At 52.3% G+C, this 18,207-nt stretch overlaps 1 protein-coding gene across 3 annotated transcripts in view; it reads right to left on the minus strand.

The window, feature by feature from the left end:
* Positions 1 to 18,207, minus strand: part of VDR (vitamin D receptor) — a 58,088-nt gene that overhangs the window by 21,495 nt on the left and 18,386 nt on the right. For all 3 annotated transcript variants that reach the window (XM_043563739.1, XM_043563743.1, XM_043563742.1), the window contains exons 2-3: positions 11,407 to 11,554; positions 595 to 725 (exon numbers count right to left, since the gene is read on the minus strand). In XM_043563739.1, the coding sequence (XP_043419674.1) occupies positions 595 to 725; positions 11,407 to 11,554 (279 nt within the window). The remainder of the gene's footprint in view (positions 1 to 594; positions 726 to 11,406; positions 11,555 to 18,207) is intronic.

Consider the following 18,207-nt stretch of genomic DNA (forward strand, 5'->3'; position numbering starts at 1 on the left):
CTATCTGGATCCAGAGGGTCATCCTAGAGTCCGGTGCTTCCCCTCACAGACTCTTTCCCCTGGTCTCCTCTAGGCTCCAGCCGGCAGATCCGCCCAGGGACCAGAGTGGCAGGAAGGCTGCAGAGGCAGAGGAGGGGCGAGAGACCCCGGATGCCAACTGGGCTCTCAATATTCTCCCCACCACTCCTGTCCCTCCCCAAGCTCAGCAGCTCACTCTCCCAAAGTCCAAAGAACCCTGGGTCATTGAGCAGGTTGGTGAGCATAATGATGTTGGTGAGTATAATGATGTGGTCTTGGAGGAGGACTGCTCTGGGCTCAGGAAGGCAGTGCCCTGCACTGCCCTCCTCACAGGCCTCATTCTGGAGGGGCTGTCCCAGGCCTCTGAGATGCATATACAGACCCTAGAGAGGCTCGCGGTACCCTCTTGGTGCCTGGACCCTGTTGTTCTGGCCTCGGGGCCCCAGCTCCACATGCAGGGCGCCAGCAGCCCCAGGGGAAGGACCGCACACCTCTTGGGCCAAACCTGCACGAACAGCAGCACGAAACCTTCCCCTTCTAGTGCCGACCCCCCCGCCCTGGCCCCCGAGCACTCACACTCCTTCATCATGCCGATGTCCACACAGCGCTTGAGCCGGCACGCCTGGCAGTGGCGGCGATTGTCCTTGGTGATGCGGCAGTCGCCGTTAAAGGGGCAGGTGAACAGCGCCTTCCGCTTCATGCTTCGCCTGCCGAGGGAGAGAGCACCTGCCACCTCTGTGCCACCCACCGTCCAGCCTCGGCCCTGGCTGCCAGCAGGGACCGTGACCACCCAGGCCTGCCGGCAAGACCCCTGGGATCTCGGCGTCTCCCACAGAGGGTTTGGGGCCCGGCCCCGGCCGCTCTCAGTGACCACCGCTCCCTCCCCCCACACTCCAGGTTCCTCCTCCTTCTGTCATTGCCTACTCTGCTCCATCATCGCTTTCATTTATTTATTTTATTTACTATTTGAAAGGATTTATTTATTTATTTATCTATTTATTTATTTATTATTACTATGATTGCTTTTTTTAAAAAGTAGGCTCTACCCCCAGGGCTTGAACTCATGATCCAGAAATCAAGATCTGCCCACTTTACCCACTGAGCCAGCATAGCGCCCCTGATTTACTTTGATGGCACTCTACTTCTCACTCTATTATTATTATTATTATTATTATTACTACACAGGAAATACATGAATGAATTAGCCTAGTGAAATTTTTAAAAATACTGGGGAGTCTGGGTGGCTCAGTCAATTAAGCGTGGGACTTCAGCCCAGGTCACGATCTCCAAGTTCCTGAGTTCAAGCACCCCCACCAGCCCCTTGGGCTCTGTGCTGAGAGCCCAGAGCCTGGTGGCTGCTTTAGATTCTGTATCTCCATCTCTCTCTGCCCCTTCCCTGCTGGAGCTCTGTCTCTGTCTTTCTCAAAAATAAAGAAACTTTTTTTTTTTTATTAAAAAAACAAAAATCCTGAAATCTGTAGAGCAGCCCTCACTGCTTTTAGTGAGCCATTATGAGAGGTGAGGGCAGTAGTGGCCACTTTAAGTCATCTAGAGCCTGGAGGTCTGTGATTAGAACGTCCCTGGTCCAGGAACAGACACGCGCACGGGTGCGTGGGGAAGGGAAGAAGGGCCCAAACCGTAGCTTTAGGCATCCAGGTAACACGTCCAGAGAGAAAAGGCCAGATGAGCGGGCGGGAGCCCTGAGCCAAGGTCTGGCCTTGGCTTTCCAAAAGGCAGAGGAAGCAAGCATTCTTCAAGGACAGAAAACTACCAAAGGTTCTTAGCTAGGAAGCTGGTCTCCCCGGCCGCTAGTATTCTATGTAAAATTGTGTGTGTGCGTATGTGTGTGTGTGTGTGTGTGTGTGTGTGCACGCGCGCCTATGCGTGCGTGTGCAAGCTTGAGGGCTCATTTTCCTTAATCTGGCTTTCTCCCCTGCTGCCAGCCACACCACATGGGATTTGGGGTGGCTGCATCATCCATGTCCTACAGGTTCCTCGTGCTCTTCCCAGCCCTAGCAGGGGCAGGCCCCACTTGTTTGCCCCAGGACGGGGGACAGGAGTTAGTTGGGGCGGGATGGTGGCAGAATCACTTTCTCTGTGAGCAGCAGCACCTTCCAAGGAGCTGTGGCGATAGATGCTCAGGCCTTGGAAGCAAAGGCCCGGGTCCAACCGTTTCTCTCTCTTAGAGAGGAGCTGGCCACACACTAGTTTTATTTCTTGGTGAAAAATGGCTCACTGTTCACATTCATCAGAAGACATACGGAGTTTAAGACAAACATACTCGTTGGTGGATAATGGACAGATGGTTAGGGGACCCAAGAGACTACTGGTGGACCTCCTCATTTCATAGATGGGACCACCAAGGGGAAGAAACTTTTCAGTGAGGTGATTTACCAAGAAGTGAAGGCTCCCTGGTTGGCTGTTAGAGATGTGAGGCTCAGCTTTAGCTTCGTGTACAACCCCTCTCATCTCTAGAAACAAGGTGCTCAGTGAGGTGGAGCCCACAGGCAAAGAGCTCCAGGCGGCTGGCTCTTGAGAACAACTCAAGGCCAATGATGACCCAGTGGCTCACGAGGTAGCTGCTTTTGGTTTTGGACCTTGGCTGCCCGTACCCTGTTATGCCTCTTCTGACCCAAGGGGGCCCCAGTAGACAGGGCTACACAGGGAGGTGGAGAAACACGAGGCTATGGGGGTCAAGTCCAGACCACTAAAGGCCACATCCACCCCTGCAGTGACTACCCAGGGAGGGACTGTACTTTAGGCTTTTGCCTGCCTTTAAGAAGGGCTTTAGAAAGCCCTTCTCCTTGAGCCTCCATCCATCTATTGTAGTTCTCCAGAGGGACAAGCAAATATGGAGGTACCCTGGCTACCCCGAAATGAGATACTGCCGTCACCACCGGATGTGCGATGGATTCACTCCTTTACTCCTCCCCCTCTTTCCCACTCGTGGCTCCTGTGGCTCTGCCTATTACCACAAAGGCTCAGGCCCCAGAATGCCTGTAATTCTCTAAACTTATTCAAGGGCCAGAAGTTTCTAATTCAGAGTAAACTCTCATTTCCTTTTTTTTTTACAACTAGGCATTTTGCCCAGAAGTGGAGGGTCTGCTTTTTCCTTCCACCCACTGTCTTGTCTGGCTCAGAGCTCTTCCTGTTCATTCGCCAGGGTTTGGGGCACCAGGAGGAGCCTACATGTGGCACCTCCAGACACATAAGCCAAAGCCTCCCACCAGCCCTGTGCTGGGAGCTGAGAGCTCCCTGAGGCCCCCCCAACGAGAGGCAGCCTCACATCCCTCGGAGGCCTGTCCCTCCTTCCTCGGGCTCTAGTGCACCTGCTTCTGACTCTCACTGGTGGGCACCTCCCCCACCTGCAAGGTCGCTCAGAAAGAGATGTGGACCATGACCATCTTTCTTTTATCTTCCTCATTGTAAATCTGAAGCACCCCCCCCCCCAGGCTTCCACACACAGAGGACTTGGAGATAGCCACTCAGCCCAGCATTGCCTGACAACAGGAGTGGATTCTAAACAAGGCTGGGTTGGAATCCAAAAAAAAAAAAAAAAAAAAAAAAAAGGCAGATCTGGCTTAAAAGAAAACACTGGGGAGGGAGGACCCAGTATCCTTGCTTCCAGCTTTGTCTCTGTAGTAGGAAGTACTCTCATGAGTACTGAGAAACAAAGCAGGAGGAGGAGGAGGGAGAAATGGAGAAGAAAGAGGAAGAGGAGGGGGAGGAGAGGAAGGCAGGAAGGCAGGAGGGAGGGAAGGAAGGAAGGAAATGTTAAAAGCCTTCTGGCCAGGCACATTATCTCCCAGTAAGGCTCAGATCTGGGGTAAGAATGTCACTTGTGGGGGCACCTGGGTAGCTCAGTCGGTGAAGCATCTGACTTCGGCTCAGGTCATGAACTCACAGTTCGTGAGTTCAAGCCCCGCGTCGGGCTCTGTGTTGACAGCTCAGAGCCTGGAGCTTGCTTCAGATTCTGTCTCTCTCTCTCTCTCTCTCTCTGTCTCTCAAAAATAAACAAAAAAAACGAAAAGAATGCCACTTGTGCTTTTCACCCGTTGCCACACTTTGTCCCAAAGCCCACCAACTTTGCTGCGTGTCTGCACATTAGCTGAACAACGCAGAAAGGAGCCCATAAATTCATGCAGCTCTTAAATTATTAGTATGCAAAATTATAGTAAGCAGCTCTGCCCTGGCTTCTCTAAAGACAGAATCAGAGGCAGGACCCTGGAATTGTAGCCAGGAAGATGGAGGTTAGCCATCACAAAGAACACTGTCACACTCTGGAGCGTGGGTCGGTGTTCAGGAGATGGAAACTCCCTCGCCGCCTCCGACGACCTGGCCGGACCCAGGTCCTCTTCTGAAATGGCTTTCAGGTACGCCCAGTCCAGCCCAGTTGCCGGGCCGCAGGTCCTGCGAGCTTGAGACCCGGTTCTTCCCCGATCCCTTGCCTTCTAAGGGCACTTCCACACACGTGGCTGTCATCTAGCCTCTGCCCACAAGGAGTCAGAGCAGCCAGATTGGCCAGCCATGGCTCTGTGCTTTGTCCTAAAGATCCACGCCCTGCTCTGTCTTCCTCCCAGTGCTAATTGCTTGTGAGCTGGTTCGGTTTTGAGAAACAAGAGCTTCGAGTTTCCGTGGGAGCCCATCGCCTTAGCTCCTCTCTAAGCCTGGACCCTGTCATCCTCTGGATGGTTGGCAATTATACCCCAGCTCAGGAAGGAGGGGTAGGGGTGGTGCAGCCAGGCTAAATATAGACACAGTTTCTAGAAAGTCAGGGGTGAGAGAGGACATTGACCAATTCATCAAAACATGACAGGCAATTCACAGAAGCCTGAAGTGCCCGAGGCCAGCGTCTCGGGCTTGGGACAGTAGGGTCCTTCTCGGGTAGGTGGCCCTATCACCAGAGACACACCTTGTGAAACCCAAGCCCGGGGCCAAGTACCAGCTCTGGGCTCTGTCTCCACCGCAACGTTGAGTGTCACAGAAATCTCGGAGCCTGGAGCCTGTGTCTCCCTCTCTTTCTGCCCTCCCTTGCTTGTACTCTCTCTCTCTCTCTCTCAAAAATAAATAAAACATTAAAAAAAAATTTTTTTTTAAAAGAGAGAGAACTGGTCCAAGGGCGCCTGGGTGGCTGAGTCGGTCCAACACCTGACTCTTGATTTCGGCTCGGGTCACGATCTCGCGGTTCGTGAGTTCGAGCCCCGACTTGGGCTCCGTCCGCACTGACAGTGCACAGAGTCTGCCTGGGATTCTCTCTCTTCCTCGCTCTCCCTGCCCCTCCCCTACTCATGCTCCATCTCTCTCCAATACATTTTTTAAAAAGAGAGAGAGAACTGGTCCATCACATCATAGTATATCCATGCAAGATGATGGGGCTGTGGAAAGGACAGAGGAAGAACGTGGAAACGGGAACCAGCTTGAAGAAATGCTCTGTGGTAGATAAAAGCAAGTGCGGGAGGGTGAGTGTAGTATATTCACCCACCTCCCCGTGCACGTGCGTGCCTGTGCACACACACATAAACCCGCACACGTGCTTTCATATAAAGAGTCTGGCAGCGAACACAGCGAGCTGGTGACAGCGACAGCTTCTGGACGAGGTAGGGGCACGGGAACTGGGTAGGGAAGGAGACTTGCTTTTCACTTATATGCCCTTCCGGACCATTTGCTCCGCTGCTGCTGCTTCTTTTGAGCCGCGCACAGGAGTTATTTACACACACATTCCAGGTTCCGCGAGAGAGGAGAGGAAAGGGCTGTCTGTTCTCAGAGGCAACACACCACAAAAGGACGATGGTAATAGCCTCCGCTTCCCGAGAGCCTTCGATGCCAGTATTTTGCATATTATCTCCAAGGCTATCGACGACCTTTCAGGATGGGCATTATCCCTATTTTACAGGTGTTATGAAAAGGACTGGAGGGTTAAATCACTTGCTTCACATCACGCGGCTAATAAGTGTGAAAGCAGGATCCGAATCAAGATCTGTTTGATTCCAAAGCTTCCAGTATTCTTACATAACATCGTCCTCCTTATGAATATACCGTACCTCAATCCAAGCCAGAGTAGCCATCAAAACGTGCCCCCTAGGGGCGCCTGGGTGGCTCGGTCGGTTAAGCGTCCGACTCCGGCTCAGGTCATGATCTCACGGTCCGTGAGTTCGAGCCCCGCGTCGGGCTCTGGGCTGACCGCTCAGAGCCTGGAGCCTGTTTCCGATTCTGTGTCTCCCTCTCTCTCTGCCCCTCCCCTGTTCATGCTCTGTCTCTCTCTGTCTCAAAAATAAGTAAATGTTAAAAAAAAATTAAAAAAAAAAACGTGCCCCCTAAAGTCCAGGAACGTGCAGCAGAGGCCGTTTGGGGGTCTCCTCTGGCATAAAGCCATTGGGAGAGACACAGTCCCTGAGAGGGGTGGTTTGGAAATGAGGGGTCACCGCTGGCGGTCCTCTCCACTGGCCCTATACTGCCATAGCACAGGGACGACCCCCGCGTGTGCCGAGAGTGACTTCCTGCCAGTGAGCCTTGATGAGAGAGCTGAGTTCCCCCCCAAAACGTAAGATCTTCTTCACATGCCTGCAGCTGCCTTTCTTGACAACTCCAGTGACATTCCCTCTGCAAATAATCCTGCCTCCTCTACCCAAGCTTCCAAAACTACTCTTGACCCATCCGCGGACAACCTTCCTCGTTCTCTTTCAGTCACAGTCTCGAGCGGCCATGGAAGAGCTGCCAGCTGCCAAGCTGAACTGGGCAAAGTTTTCTCCGGCAGCCCCGATGTCGTGGGGACTCATTTACTGGCGCTCATAGAACGCCCTGTTCCTCTCTCCTCTCTGTTTACTCCAGTGCTCGTAAGCCCTTTGAGTTTTAAGTCGTTGGCCATCCGCCTCGTTTCTCTGCTCCCCTTCACATCACGGCTCTTGCAGTATCAGCTGAGGGGACTTCCCAAAAGCCAGAACATTCCTCGTGTTCCCGGATCCTCACCAGCCTGCCTTTTGCCCCCTGCACTCCACAGGACTCATAATTAACAAGGTCCCTGAGCACCTTGAGGCCCGCAAACAAGAAGGCATTTCTCCACTCTGTGTTTGTTAGCTTGGCACTTGCAATGCACGCCTTCACAGTGTCTGGATTAAGGAGGCGTCAACAAGGAGGAAGAAGACAAGAGGAAGAAGCAGTGATCTGTTTCTCAACCCTGCATTCCAAGACCACCTTTTTTATTCCACCTTTTTTATCTGTATTCTTTTTTCCCCTTATTTTATTTTATTGTATTTTGAGACAGAGAAAGAGAAAGCGAGCATAAGCAAGGGAGGGGCAGAGAGACAGAAACTCAAGCAGGCTCCCAGCCCAGCACAAAACCTGACATGGGGCTCGATCTCACTGCTGCCAGATCACGACCTGAGCTGAAATCAAGAGTCGGAGGCTTAACTGACTGAGTCACCCAGGCACCCCCCAGGACCACCTCTTAAACTTCACCATACTCTTAATTCTCTTCTTCAAAGAGGTCCCTCTGATTTTCTTCTGTCCTTTATACCTTTTCCTTTATTTTATATTAGAGTCTGAACTAAGCCACTCATGACCAGAGATTCATTCACATCCACAGATCGTACAATATATATATATCCTTTGTAGTAGACCTACGTATTTTTCCCCTCTGGCCCTTATTTATGCTCTGGCTGTTGACAGAGCCAAGACATAACCTTTTACAAGCCTACCCATGCCATTTTATTCACACTGGAAATATCATTTTTCCCCCCAGGATGTCCATGTATTCCAGAGGAACATGAAGCAGAAACAGCATGAAATAACTTGTAGGACAAATTGGCCAACAGTGGTCTCTAATGGTCTCTATGGTCTGACCATAGATCAATAGAACTGTGGTCACTGTCCAACCTTCATAATCCCATTTTGGTTTGATTATGAATTCTGGACCTGCTGGGATGACCACAATGAGCTCCTATGGTAGGTTAGTTTGACTATCTTGGAAGTCAAACCAAAGACTGAATGGTCAGACTGGTCCCCAGGGCTTGGTAAATAGCCAGTGACTCAGCACGAAAGGGATTCTCTTTCCTTGAGAACACCATGAAAGGGTTGAGTGAACTCCCCGAGAGCAAGGACTTGGTTGCACTTATCTTTGTGTTCCTAAGGATGTGGAACCTGACACAGAGAAGGTACCCCCCCCCCCAAACGTAGACCTTTCTTCCTGGGATCAGGGTTTCACAGACATAAGTGGCAAGGGGGTTCTATCTGAAATAGACTAAAAATAGAAAAATACCAAATAGAATTTGGATGAAGTAAAGGAGAAGCAAGGGGAAGGGGGAGAAAAGAGGAGCAATTATGTATATTTAATTGATTTTTCTTTTTGGCAACAGTTATGTTCTGTGAGGGCACCATGAGCACTGAATTAACACATACTGAACCACTGTTCCCAGGGTTAGCTTCCCGGGAGCCTCTGGTCACAACATTTTCATCAATCAATCAATACATAACCTTGTTTCACATGTGCTATTTAAAGGGACCTTACTTAATATATATTGTTGATTCATTAAAACTGAACTCAGCCAACAGCACTGTAGCTCATGTCTGAATGAAGCTTCTTGAACACTTGCTTTCTTGATAAGGCACATCGAAGCTTTCTTGTGCTTAGTTAGGACCACTTAATGGCACTTCAGCACTATGCTTGGGGCCATCCTAAACAGTGGAATCACCATCAAATAGCACAAAAATGCAAAAACTGTGGTACTAAGCAGCCCACAAAAAGGACACTTGTTTGTAGCATGAGAGCTGAAACAAGAAGGCAGGATGTCACCTTGTTCCACCTTGGCTGGGAATGTGTGTGTCGTGGGTCTTGAAGTTTTCACCACTCTGACACCACCATGACCACAAAATTCTGCAAGTATTGATGTGGGGACTACAAGGAAGTTTTAACAAGTGGCCAAGTTTGCAAATACAGAATCTACAAATAACGAAGATTGACTGATTGTGTGTGTGTGTGTGTGTGTGTGTGTGGTGGGTAGGTGGGGGTGGGTGGGTGGGTGTGTATTTTTATCAAACAAAATCAAGACAAACAACAAGAGGTGTTGGCTCTTCAGAAAGTGCATCCCGGCCCAGTCATCACGGCAGGGACAGTAAAGACACAAGGCAGACAAGGACAAGGGAACAGGACAAAAGCAGAATGCTGCCCGTAATACCAGCACTTCCACGCAGGGGTTGTTGGAAAGAGGGGCTCAGGGTGGGTGACATACAAACGTACCATCCCTGTCCATTTTGCCATTTCCCACACCTAGTCCTGGGCATCAGGGAACCTGTCCTCCCTCCACCCAGATGCCTACCTATCATGGTCTTGCTTCAAGGAGTAGTGGTGTGTCTGAGGGGAGGAAGCACAGGTGCATGGGAGTTGGAGCCACTCTGGCGAGGAATTGACCTCCAGTATGTCAGAACCCAATAAGCAGCCACCTAAGAGTCCCATCTCCCAGAGCTGAACCCCAGGGATAGGTGACCTAGAAAGAGAGGGGGTTGGGGACAGGGATCTAGGAATTAACCAAACAGCCCCAAGAGCTGTTGGAGACCTTTGGGTTGCAGATGGGTGACGTATGGCCTTTGGTCAGAGTCCCCATATTGCCAGCTCTTAGCCCAGTGCCTTGATAACAGATGCTCATTAAAATCCATTGAGTGAGTGTGTCAAAGAAAACAAACAAACAAACAAACAAAACAAAAAACAAAAAACAAAAAAAAAACAAAAAAAAAAGAAAAAAACAAAAGGAAGGTGTGTGACTGGAGAGACGTTTGTTTATTTCATGAGGACAGCGTTCCATGAAGGACATAAGTATTGACCCATCAGGTTCCAAAATAACATATCATACTTTATGTTTTTTAAAGTACTTTTGTATATGTCATCGAATCAATCCCCAGACTAACACTATATACGAGAGGAGTCAGATGACAAGGTCAGGTGCGTGGTTGAGGTAACTGAAACAGAGAAGTCAAAAGATCTGAGCAAGGGAGGGCAACGGCACGGCCACCGCTATAGCTCACACACTTCTGGCTGCTTTTATGGTAGGAAGCAGCCCTAATGTGCGCACACACCCTCCTTCCCCATTATTACTTCGAAGGCCGTGGCAGGAAAGGGTCCAGGTGGGGCTCTGGAAGGCCCACCCTGCAGGAAGTGCAGAGGAATGAGCCGCACGGTAGCAGAGTCTGCAGCCAGCGATGCTGCTGGTCTGGTTCCCCAAGCTGGGGAGCAGCCTGCCAGGAAGCCAAGTGGGCAGCCCGAGCCAGGCCAAACAGTCAATTAGCACCCACAGAAACCCCGCTGCCCAGCGACTGCTCAAGGCAGGGAAACTCCAGGCCAGCTGGTTCCCAGGACAGGGGGCAGGTGAGTTGGGAGCTGTGTTCACAGACGGCCCACGAGTCCTTGTGCTCGGTAGGGGGTGCGGGGGGCAGGGCAGGCATCTCACAATGTCCCAGGCTCTGATTCACTCTGCCCTCAAAGCCAGTGGGTGGGCCCTTCAGTTCAGACAACCAGGCCGACCTCTGCCTTCTTGTTCTGGACCTGATTCACTCTTTCCTCTCTTGATGGCCAAAGCCTTGTCCTTTTCTTTACTCACCTCCAATTAAGACTCTTATACAGAAGCTCTTTTTTTCATGTTTTCTTCCAGGCTTCTCTCCTGCTTGCTCTCTCTCCAATATATGCCCAATGCTCACTCCTCATGTTTCTCAGTCCTATACTGCAATTCATCACCTTCCCATCCTTCCCTCCTGCCTTTGGATGGGAACACCCTTCATTCAGCCTTTCCAATACCTTCCCCATACTGTTTGCACTTGTGACACTGGGCTCACTGGAGAAGAGAAGAGGCAGCCGGTAGAGAAACTGGCCCTGACTGAACAGGACGGCTGGCACGTTGCTGACATCGCCTGAGCTTTCCATCCTGGGACAGCCAGCCATGGGTGAAGATATGGGCACAGATCAAGCACAGAGGTCCAACCAGGGTGCTATTTCCCTTGTTCCAAGGAATGGTTTCATGTGGATGGGAGGACAAGCTCTGAGGCCAAGTTCTAGGACGTCCCCAAGGGCACGCCTGTGGTCACCCATCTGTTAGGAGGCCCTGTCACTCCAGGACAGACATGTGGGTTAATAGAGGGGACTATGGGTCAAGGGGTAATGGGAAAGTGGGGACCTAGACAGAAACCTCAGGAAAACCATTTCTGAGAAGGTCAGAGGACGTAGCTGGAGCTGAAGGGAGGGGAGGAAGAAGATACTCTCACCCAGACCCTGTTACTCCCGGTGGCTGTAAGAGCTCGCATGTTCCATGGGCATGGGAAGGACAGAGACAGGGAAGATGCAGGGGTTCTCCTCATGCAGGGAAATCTTGCTTCCTCTCCTTCCGCTGGCCCCTGGGGAGGACTCACCTGAAGAAGCCTTTGCAGCCTTCACAGGTCATAGCGTTGAAGTGAAAGCCGGTGGCTCGGTCTCCGCACACCCCACAGATGCGGGGCACATTCCGGTCAAAGTCGCCAGGGTCAGGCAGGGAAGTGCTGGCTGCCATCGCTTCCGTCCCTGCAAGAAGAGCAGGCAGGCCAAGGCCAGAGCCGGAGTCAGTGCCAGGGCTGGCTGGCATCCTTTGCACCCCTACCCCCATCTGCCAGGAACTCGGCGAGGTCGGGCAGCTCCTCAGGTTGCAGGCCTGAGCAGGATTTCTTTGGCGCCCTCGTCTCGTGACGCGCCACACCACAGCTTACCCTCCGGACTCTCTGTGGAGCAGAAGACGGGCTCCCTCTCACCCAAGTCCGGAGCGATCTGCGGGGGTCGCTATGGTGAGGCCGCTCAGAGCGTGGTTTGCGTTCAAAGGCTGCATCTGCGGCCTACTAGCCAGGCTGCTGTGGGTGAGGTGTTTAGCCTCTCTGTACCCTGCGACCCTCACCCGAAGAGTGGCGTTTTCCTTTACAGGCTGTGAGGCGTCGACTCACCTCATGAGCAGCCCTGAAGCAGGCCAGAGGCCTCTATTCTACCCAGCAACCCCCCCCCCCGAGAGAAAAGGGGGCCCCTCCCCCCCTCAAGTGCAGATAGAAGCCCCCAGCCCCTCTGTCTGGGGAACGGACTAGTTCACATGCCCGAATCAGACCTTGATATTCCAACCCCCCCTCCGCACAGCCACGCGGCTCGTAACTGACAGCCCCGTGTCCCTGCGCCGAGGTAATCAAAATCTTGTTCCCTCTTCTTTTCTCTTTTCTTTTTCTCCAGCAAAAACGTAACACATTGATTTGACCGAATCGTCTTTCCGAATACCGCGAGTCATATACAGTGAACTAATCTTGTTTTCAGAGATGGCTTTGATAAATAGGCATTATCATCTAGAGATGGATTTCACACTTGAGGAGCGGGGAGGACCGAGGGAACACAACCTAGTAGCTTTCGGAAATCCTTCTCGGGAAGCGGTTGACTTAACTCTTCCATTAGGCAGATGGGGCCCTTGGCTCCACGCGGTCAGACTCAGAGCTCCTCCGGCCTCCCTAAGATGCTTCAGACCTTGCTGCCTCCTATCTGAGTCTATCTGAGTCTGAGACTATCTGAGTCATCACAAGGGCCATCGCATGGCCGCTTGGCCCCAGGGCAGGAGGGTCCCTCGGGGCAGAAGAAATAGAAGAGAGAAAGCCAGTTAGGAACCAGTACCATGTTCTCCCACCCCGAAGTGAGAGAGGTAGCTTCCGGAGGACCCTTGGGAGTTTCTGAGCTTCTTTCCAATGGAATCTCGGGGCTACGACTCGGCATTTCAAAGCCCGTTTGAGCAAATGGGGTACATTTGCTCTTCAAATCACCCAACGGGAGGTAAGTGCTTTAATGTCACCCTTCACAAATGAGGCCCAGAGAAGCCCAAATCTTACTTAAGTTTTTTTTTTTTAATACTTAAGGTTTTTTTTTTTTTTTTAATTTTCTAAAAACGAAGGAAGGAAGTGGGATGGATAAGGATCAGGGTGGAGGGGACCCTGATCACAGATGGGTGTAGATCCCATCTCTCTTAGCTTTTCTTTTCCTGGGAACTTTGATGTACTTATAGTGACACTATTGCCTGTCCCCATCACAGCTAGATTGACATTTGTTAAACTGCAATGTTTAGACACACACACACACACACACACATACACACACACACACACACACACACGCACATGCACAGAAATAAAGACTCTAAAAAAAAAAAAGAACAAAGGAATGATTAATAGAAACCTTTGAGGGACTGAGATCGGGGACAGGCATGCAGAGGCCTTACATAGGCACTATATCCTATTTCTTTGAGTGGTAGATATAGGCGTCTTATTATTTTTATTGTTATGAATGGGGTTCCTGGGTGGTTCATTTGGTTAAGTGTCCGACACTTGATTTCAGCTCAGGTCATGATCTCACGGTTCGTGAGTTCAAGCCCTCATTCGGGCTCCATGCTGACCATGCAGAGCCGGCTTGGGATTCTCTCCCTCTCTCTCTCTGCCCCTCCCTTGCTTGCTCTCTCTGTCACTCTCAAAATAAATAAACTACAAAAATTATTAAAATAGGATTTTATGTTTAATAGGCCCATCTGCGTATATAAAACATTTCGCAATTTTCAAAGAATTAAAAAGCAAGGATAAAGCACCCGTGGGTTTGTCAACATCGTCCCTGTAGCCCATCCCAAGGCCAAGCCAACTCCCCAGGGCTTCTAGAGTGCCGCACACATCCAAGTTGTGGGCAGGGATCCCAGAGGCCCAATACCATTGTGGGGCAATAGGAGAAACTGTTTAGGATGCTTGTGGCTTAACCCCAGGTCAGCTGAGATGGTGCAACTCTCAGTCATCATGACGTTGCTACAGGGTCTGTGTCACCCAGGCGACTAAACATCTGGTGGCTTTGGTGGAAAAAGGAGAAATCAAATGTGGGCGTGGGGGGAATGCCAGACAAATCAGTCCAACGAGGGCTCATCACCACCCAGGCTCGCTGGTGACATCATGATGCAAGGGCATCAGGACAACAGCCTACCCCGGCATAACAACTGTGCCTTCCTGAAATGGGCTGGGCTACTACCTTGACATCAGGAAGGCTCCTGGCCAGGGGTTGGGGGGCCTGGGGCCCCAGTGCAGCCGGACAGAAGGCTGGACCCCTCAGCTGGAAGCCCACAGAAAACGGGACCATTTCAGGTGAGCTGAGAGAAAACTCAGCCGGCTTGGGGTTATTTGCTGCTACCGAGGAGGCAGGGCCCAGGACCGGAGTCCAGAGGTGCAAAAGAGACCCAGGCATACATGGCCAGAGAGCTGGCAGGAAGAGACTGTGGAGGCAGGAGAGGCAAAGAGCAGACTGGAGCTGAGTAGGAAATGTCACTATACTGGACAGCTGCCTGGTGTCCTGTCCTGAGAGGCAGCAGGCCTTCTCCCTTCTGAGCCCCTCTCTGAGCCCCTCCCCTGCCTCCAGCTGGCTCTGGGTCTGGGCTGCGGGCTGCTGCCGGTTCTGCTGACACAGGATCCGACCCGCATTTGTGAAGCCCGGGGTAGTATCCTCTTCCTTCCCTTGTCCCCCCTCCTTCCCATGGCCCGCACCTGCTCCTGGAAAACAGCCAGCCACAGAGGTTGTGGCTAAAGAGGAAACACCCACCTGAAGGGGCAAAGGGGAGGGGATGCCCGTCTGTGACCTCACAGACACGTCCAACCAAAAGGACTCTGAAACGAAAAAGGGGAAACGCTTCGTCTACAGCTTGGCACTGACCTCATAGCCAGTCCTCTGGCGAGTCCAATAAATGGTACAGGAGGTTCTCTCAAGAGACTTTAGTCCTGAGATTAGGGATTGAAAACTTGACAGAGTGATTTGTTGGGCACAGGCGTGCCATGTCATCGCTGGCAGGGCTGAGGGGGTGGAGCCTGGCAGCAGCCAGGACCAGCCCTCCCTCGAGGCCGGGAGTAGCAAGAAGCAGTGGGGAGGGATGGGGGGGGGGGGCAGCAACCAGCATGTAGGCAGATGGAAAGAGCCTCCCTATTTCTTCCACTGCAGAGGGTGTTGAGAGGGAGGGAGGGCTTTTATCTAGGGGAGCTCTGCTGCTCCTGCTGCTCCCATGGACCCCCCCGCCCACCCCAGATTTGAAGGATCCTCCCGGAGGGGGGAGCGGAGCCAGAGGATGGCCTAGCATACTGCTGATGGCAGGAAAGAGATCCCATCCCAGCTAGGACTGCCGAGACCCCTCAGGCGCGCTGGGAAGGGTGCAGGCTGGGATTGCGGCACAGGGCCTGGCCTCTTGGGACGGCTTCACAGACAGGTGTTCGAGATCCTCGTCTGTGCAGACGGTGTAGGCGGAGCGAGCGCTGCAGGGGTTAAATACAGCAACTCGCTGCTTTCAAACAGGATGTTTTCTGCCACTTTTAGCTCTTCCTGAGACATGCTCCACACCCCCGACCTCAGTGAGGGCTGAAGGCGGGCTGACTCTGGTGCCCAGAGTCTGTGTGCTACTGGCATGCTGGGTCACCAAGGTGGGGCTGGCAGAATTTCACCCGTCCCACTTCTACCCACATCCAGCCCTGCTTGTCTACCCATAGAGACAGACAGACAGACAGACAGACCACACACACACACACACACACACACACACACTTCCTCCCTTCCCTGATGCCAACAGAAGGTGCCTGACCCTGAAACCTGGCAAAAGCCTTCAAGCTAATCCCCAGATGGGGAAGGTCCAGACCCCTAGCTTTTGTTCCTCTGCCTCCCAGAGGCCCAACTAGGCAGGGAAGGGAAGAGCCCAAGGGAATTACAAACTGTGGGCCCTGGGGCTGTCAGCTCCCCGAGCCTATTGACCATCCCCTTGGGCACTGCCAGCCCCCAGCAAACACCCAAGGAAAATGCCGGTGGATGGGGGAGTCTGGGTGACTCAGTCGGTTAAGTGCGTGACTTCGGCTCAGGTCATGATCTCACGGTTCGTGGGTTCGAGCCCCGTGTCAGGCTCTGTGCTGACAGTTCGGAGCCTGGAGCCTGCTTCAGATTCTTTGTCTCCCTCTCCCTCTGTCCCTCCCCCGCTCACGCTCTGTCTCTCTCTCTCTCTCTCTCTCTCTCTCTCAAAAATAAATAAACATTAAAAAGAGAAAAGAAAGAAAAGAAAATGCCGGTGGGTGATGCGCTGAAATAACCTGAGCCAGGTCGGCCGGCTCCCAAGGGCCGTGGGTGGGACGAGGCACCGCTGCTGGGGACAGACATGCTGTCACTTACCCCCCAAGCCAGGCTCTCCTTTGCTCCCCGTACTTGTACCGTCCATCACCTCCGGCTGACCACACTCTTCTGGATTCTACCCCATGGCCTTATCGATTTCCCAGAATCCCCGCTTGCTCCTCAGAGGCTGAGGTGAGGGCCAAGTCGGCACAGAAAGGACCACCGCTTCCTGTCCTCAACCCCTAAGGTTTTCAAAAGCCAGACTTGAGACCCAGGTAGACTACCACCCTTGAGCTTAAAAAAAAAAAAAAGAAAAAGAAAAAGAAAAAAGAGTGTATGGAGTATCTACTATGTGCCAACCTGCCAGGCTCTAGCCACATGACCTACATAAGCCTCATAACAGTCCCGTGAGGTGAGGAGCAGTCCCATTTTACAGATGGCAAAACCAAAGTCCAGGACGACTTGCCCAGGGCGCCATGGCCAGGCAAGTGGGGGGCCAGGGGCCACACAAGGCAAACTTAGCGCCATGCCCGCGTGCTTCTGCTGTCTCCTGCTGACCCCTCCCATATCCCAGTGATAATCATCAGCGGGGACACGGCGGTCCGCTCTGAGCCCCGCTCCGGGTTCTCCAGTATGCTCTCTCCTTCAGTCCTCACAACACCCTCATCAGACGGGTCCCGTTATCATCCCTCTTCTAGCCATGGGAAAACTAAGGCTCAGGGAAGTTGTTTGTCTTTGGAATCCAGATTTGAACTTAGACCCTTTTGCCTTGAGTCCCCCCTCTGCTTGCCTTTCCTAAGGGAGATATCTCAGTCATCTCATCAGCCCTAAGTCCTGGGGGCCCTTCGCTTCCACCAAGTCCGGGGGCAAAGAAGAGAACAATCCCCACAGGTCATGATGGAAGAATGCCATGGCGCTTTTCCTTCCAAAGCTCCCAAAATCTCAGGGTGGCAGGCATTAGCCGGGATCCCCTTTCTGCCAGCCATCCCCTCTTACTGGGGAAACCTTGTTCAACACGCTGGCCGCTCCTCCCCATGCAACTGCGCACTACTGGATGGTCCTTTTAGAAGAGGTTAACCTAGATTTAGCCTAAAGTTCCAAGTGCGAGGAAAGTGGGTCAAGGATACAGGGTAGCAAAGGAGAAATGGAAAAAGAAGCGCTTAATACCACCCTCCTTTGCCACATCATACAGCTCCCCACCCCTGCCCGCAATTCATGTTCTGAGTACACAGGACATCCCATTGCTTCTACTGGGGCTGTCCCCAGAGCAACCCCCTCCTGCTCTTGGTATTAGAAATACCCAAGTCCCTGACACTGAGCCTCAGAGAAACAGGGTGGGAGCTCAAGTCTGCAGAAAGCCCCTGGCTTCCATTCCTCCGGGGACTGCATCCCACATCAAAACCCCTGCCTGAGCCTGACCCAGTCCTGACCTTGCCTTAGCAAGAAGTGAAGAGATAATATGTTTCGTTCCAGTCATCGAAGCCATAACCACTGCCTCTCCTGTATGTCTGCCTGTCGGCGCACACAACACACGCCCCGTCTTCCGGGGCTTCTGCTAAATGGGCATCACCGGGGCAGGCTGGCCTAGAACAGTCTCGTGATATGGTGGCTACAGGGTGTCCTGGGAAGAGCCCGGGAAGACAAAGATCAAAGTGCTGCTAGACTCACTTTAACCCCACCACACTCACTGAACCCTCCTCGGAGTCCTGAGGCCCGTAAAGCTATGGCCTGGAGGATAAGTGGTAGCCAAGAGATCTGACTGCTAAGGTCTTTTCCACCTCTGAAAGTGTGCAACTCCAAGGCCAGATTTCCCATCATGATGAGGCCTTAAGACCACTCAGAAAGTGAGATTCCCTCACTGAGCTTTCTCTCAGACCCCCTCAGTTGAGCCCCGACAGCATGCTAGTGCAAGGGAGGTTCACTCATCCTCAGATGCCAAGGACCAGGAAGGACATGAGCAGTGTGGCCCCTAATGGGCCCCATGGAGAACGGGAGCCCAGGACAGGGGGCCACGCTCAGCTGGGCTGCGATTGGAATGACCAAAACTGAGCTTT

Source organism: Prionailurus bengalensis, chromosome B4 (assembly GCF_016509475.1).
Source record: "Prionailurus bengalensis isolate Pbe53 chromosome B4, Fcat_Pben_1.1_paternal_pri, whole genome shotgun sequence".
NCBI lineage: Eukaryota > Metazoa > Chordata > Mammalia > Carnivora > Felidae > Prionailurus > Prionailurus bengalensis.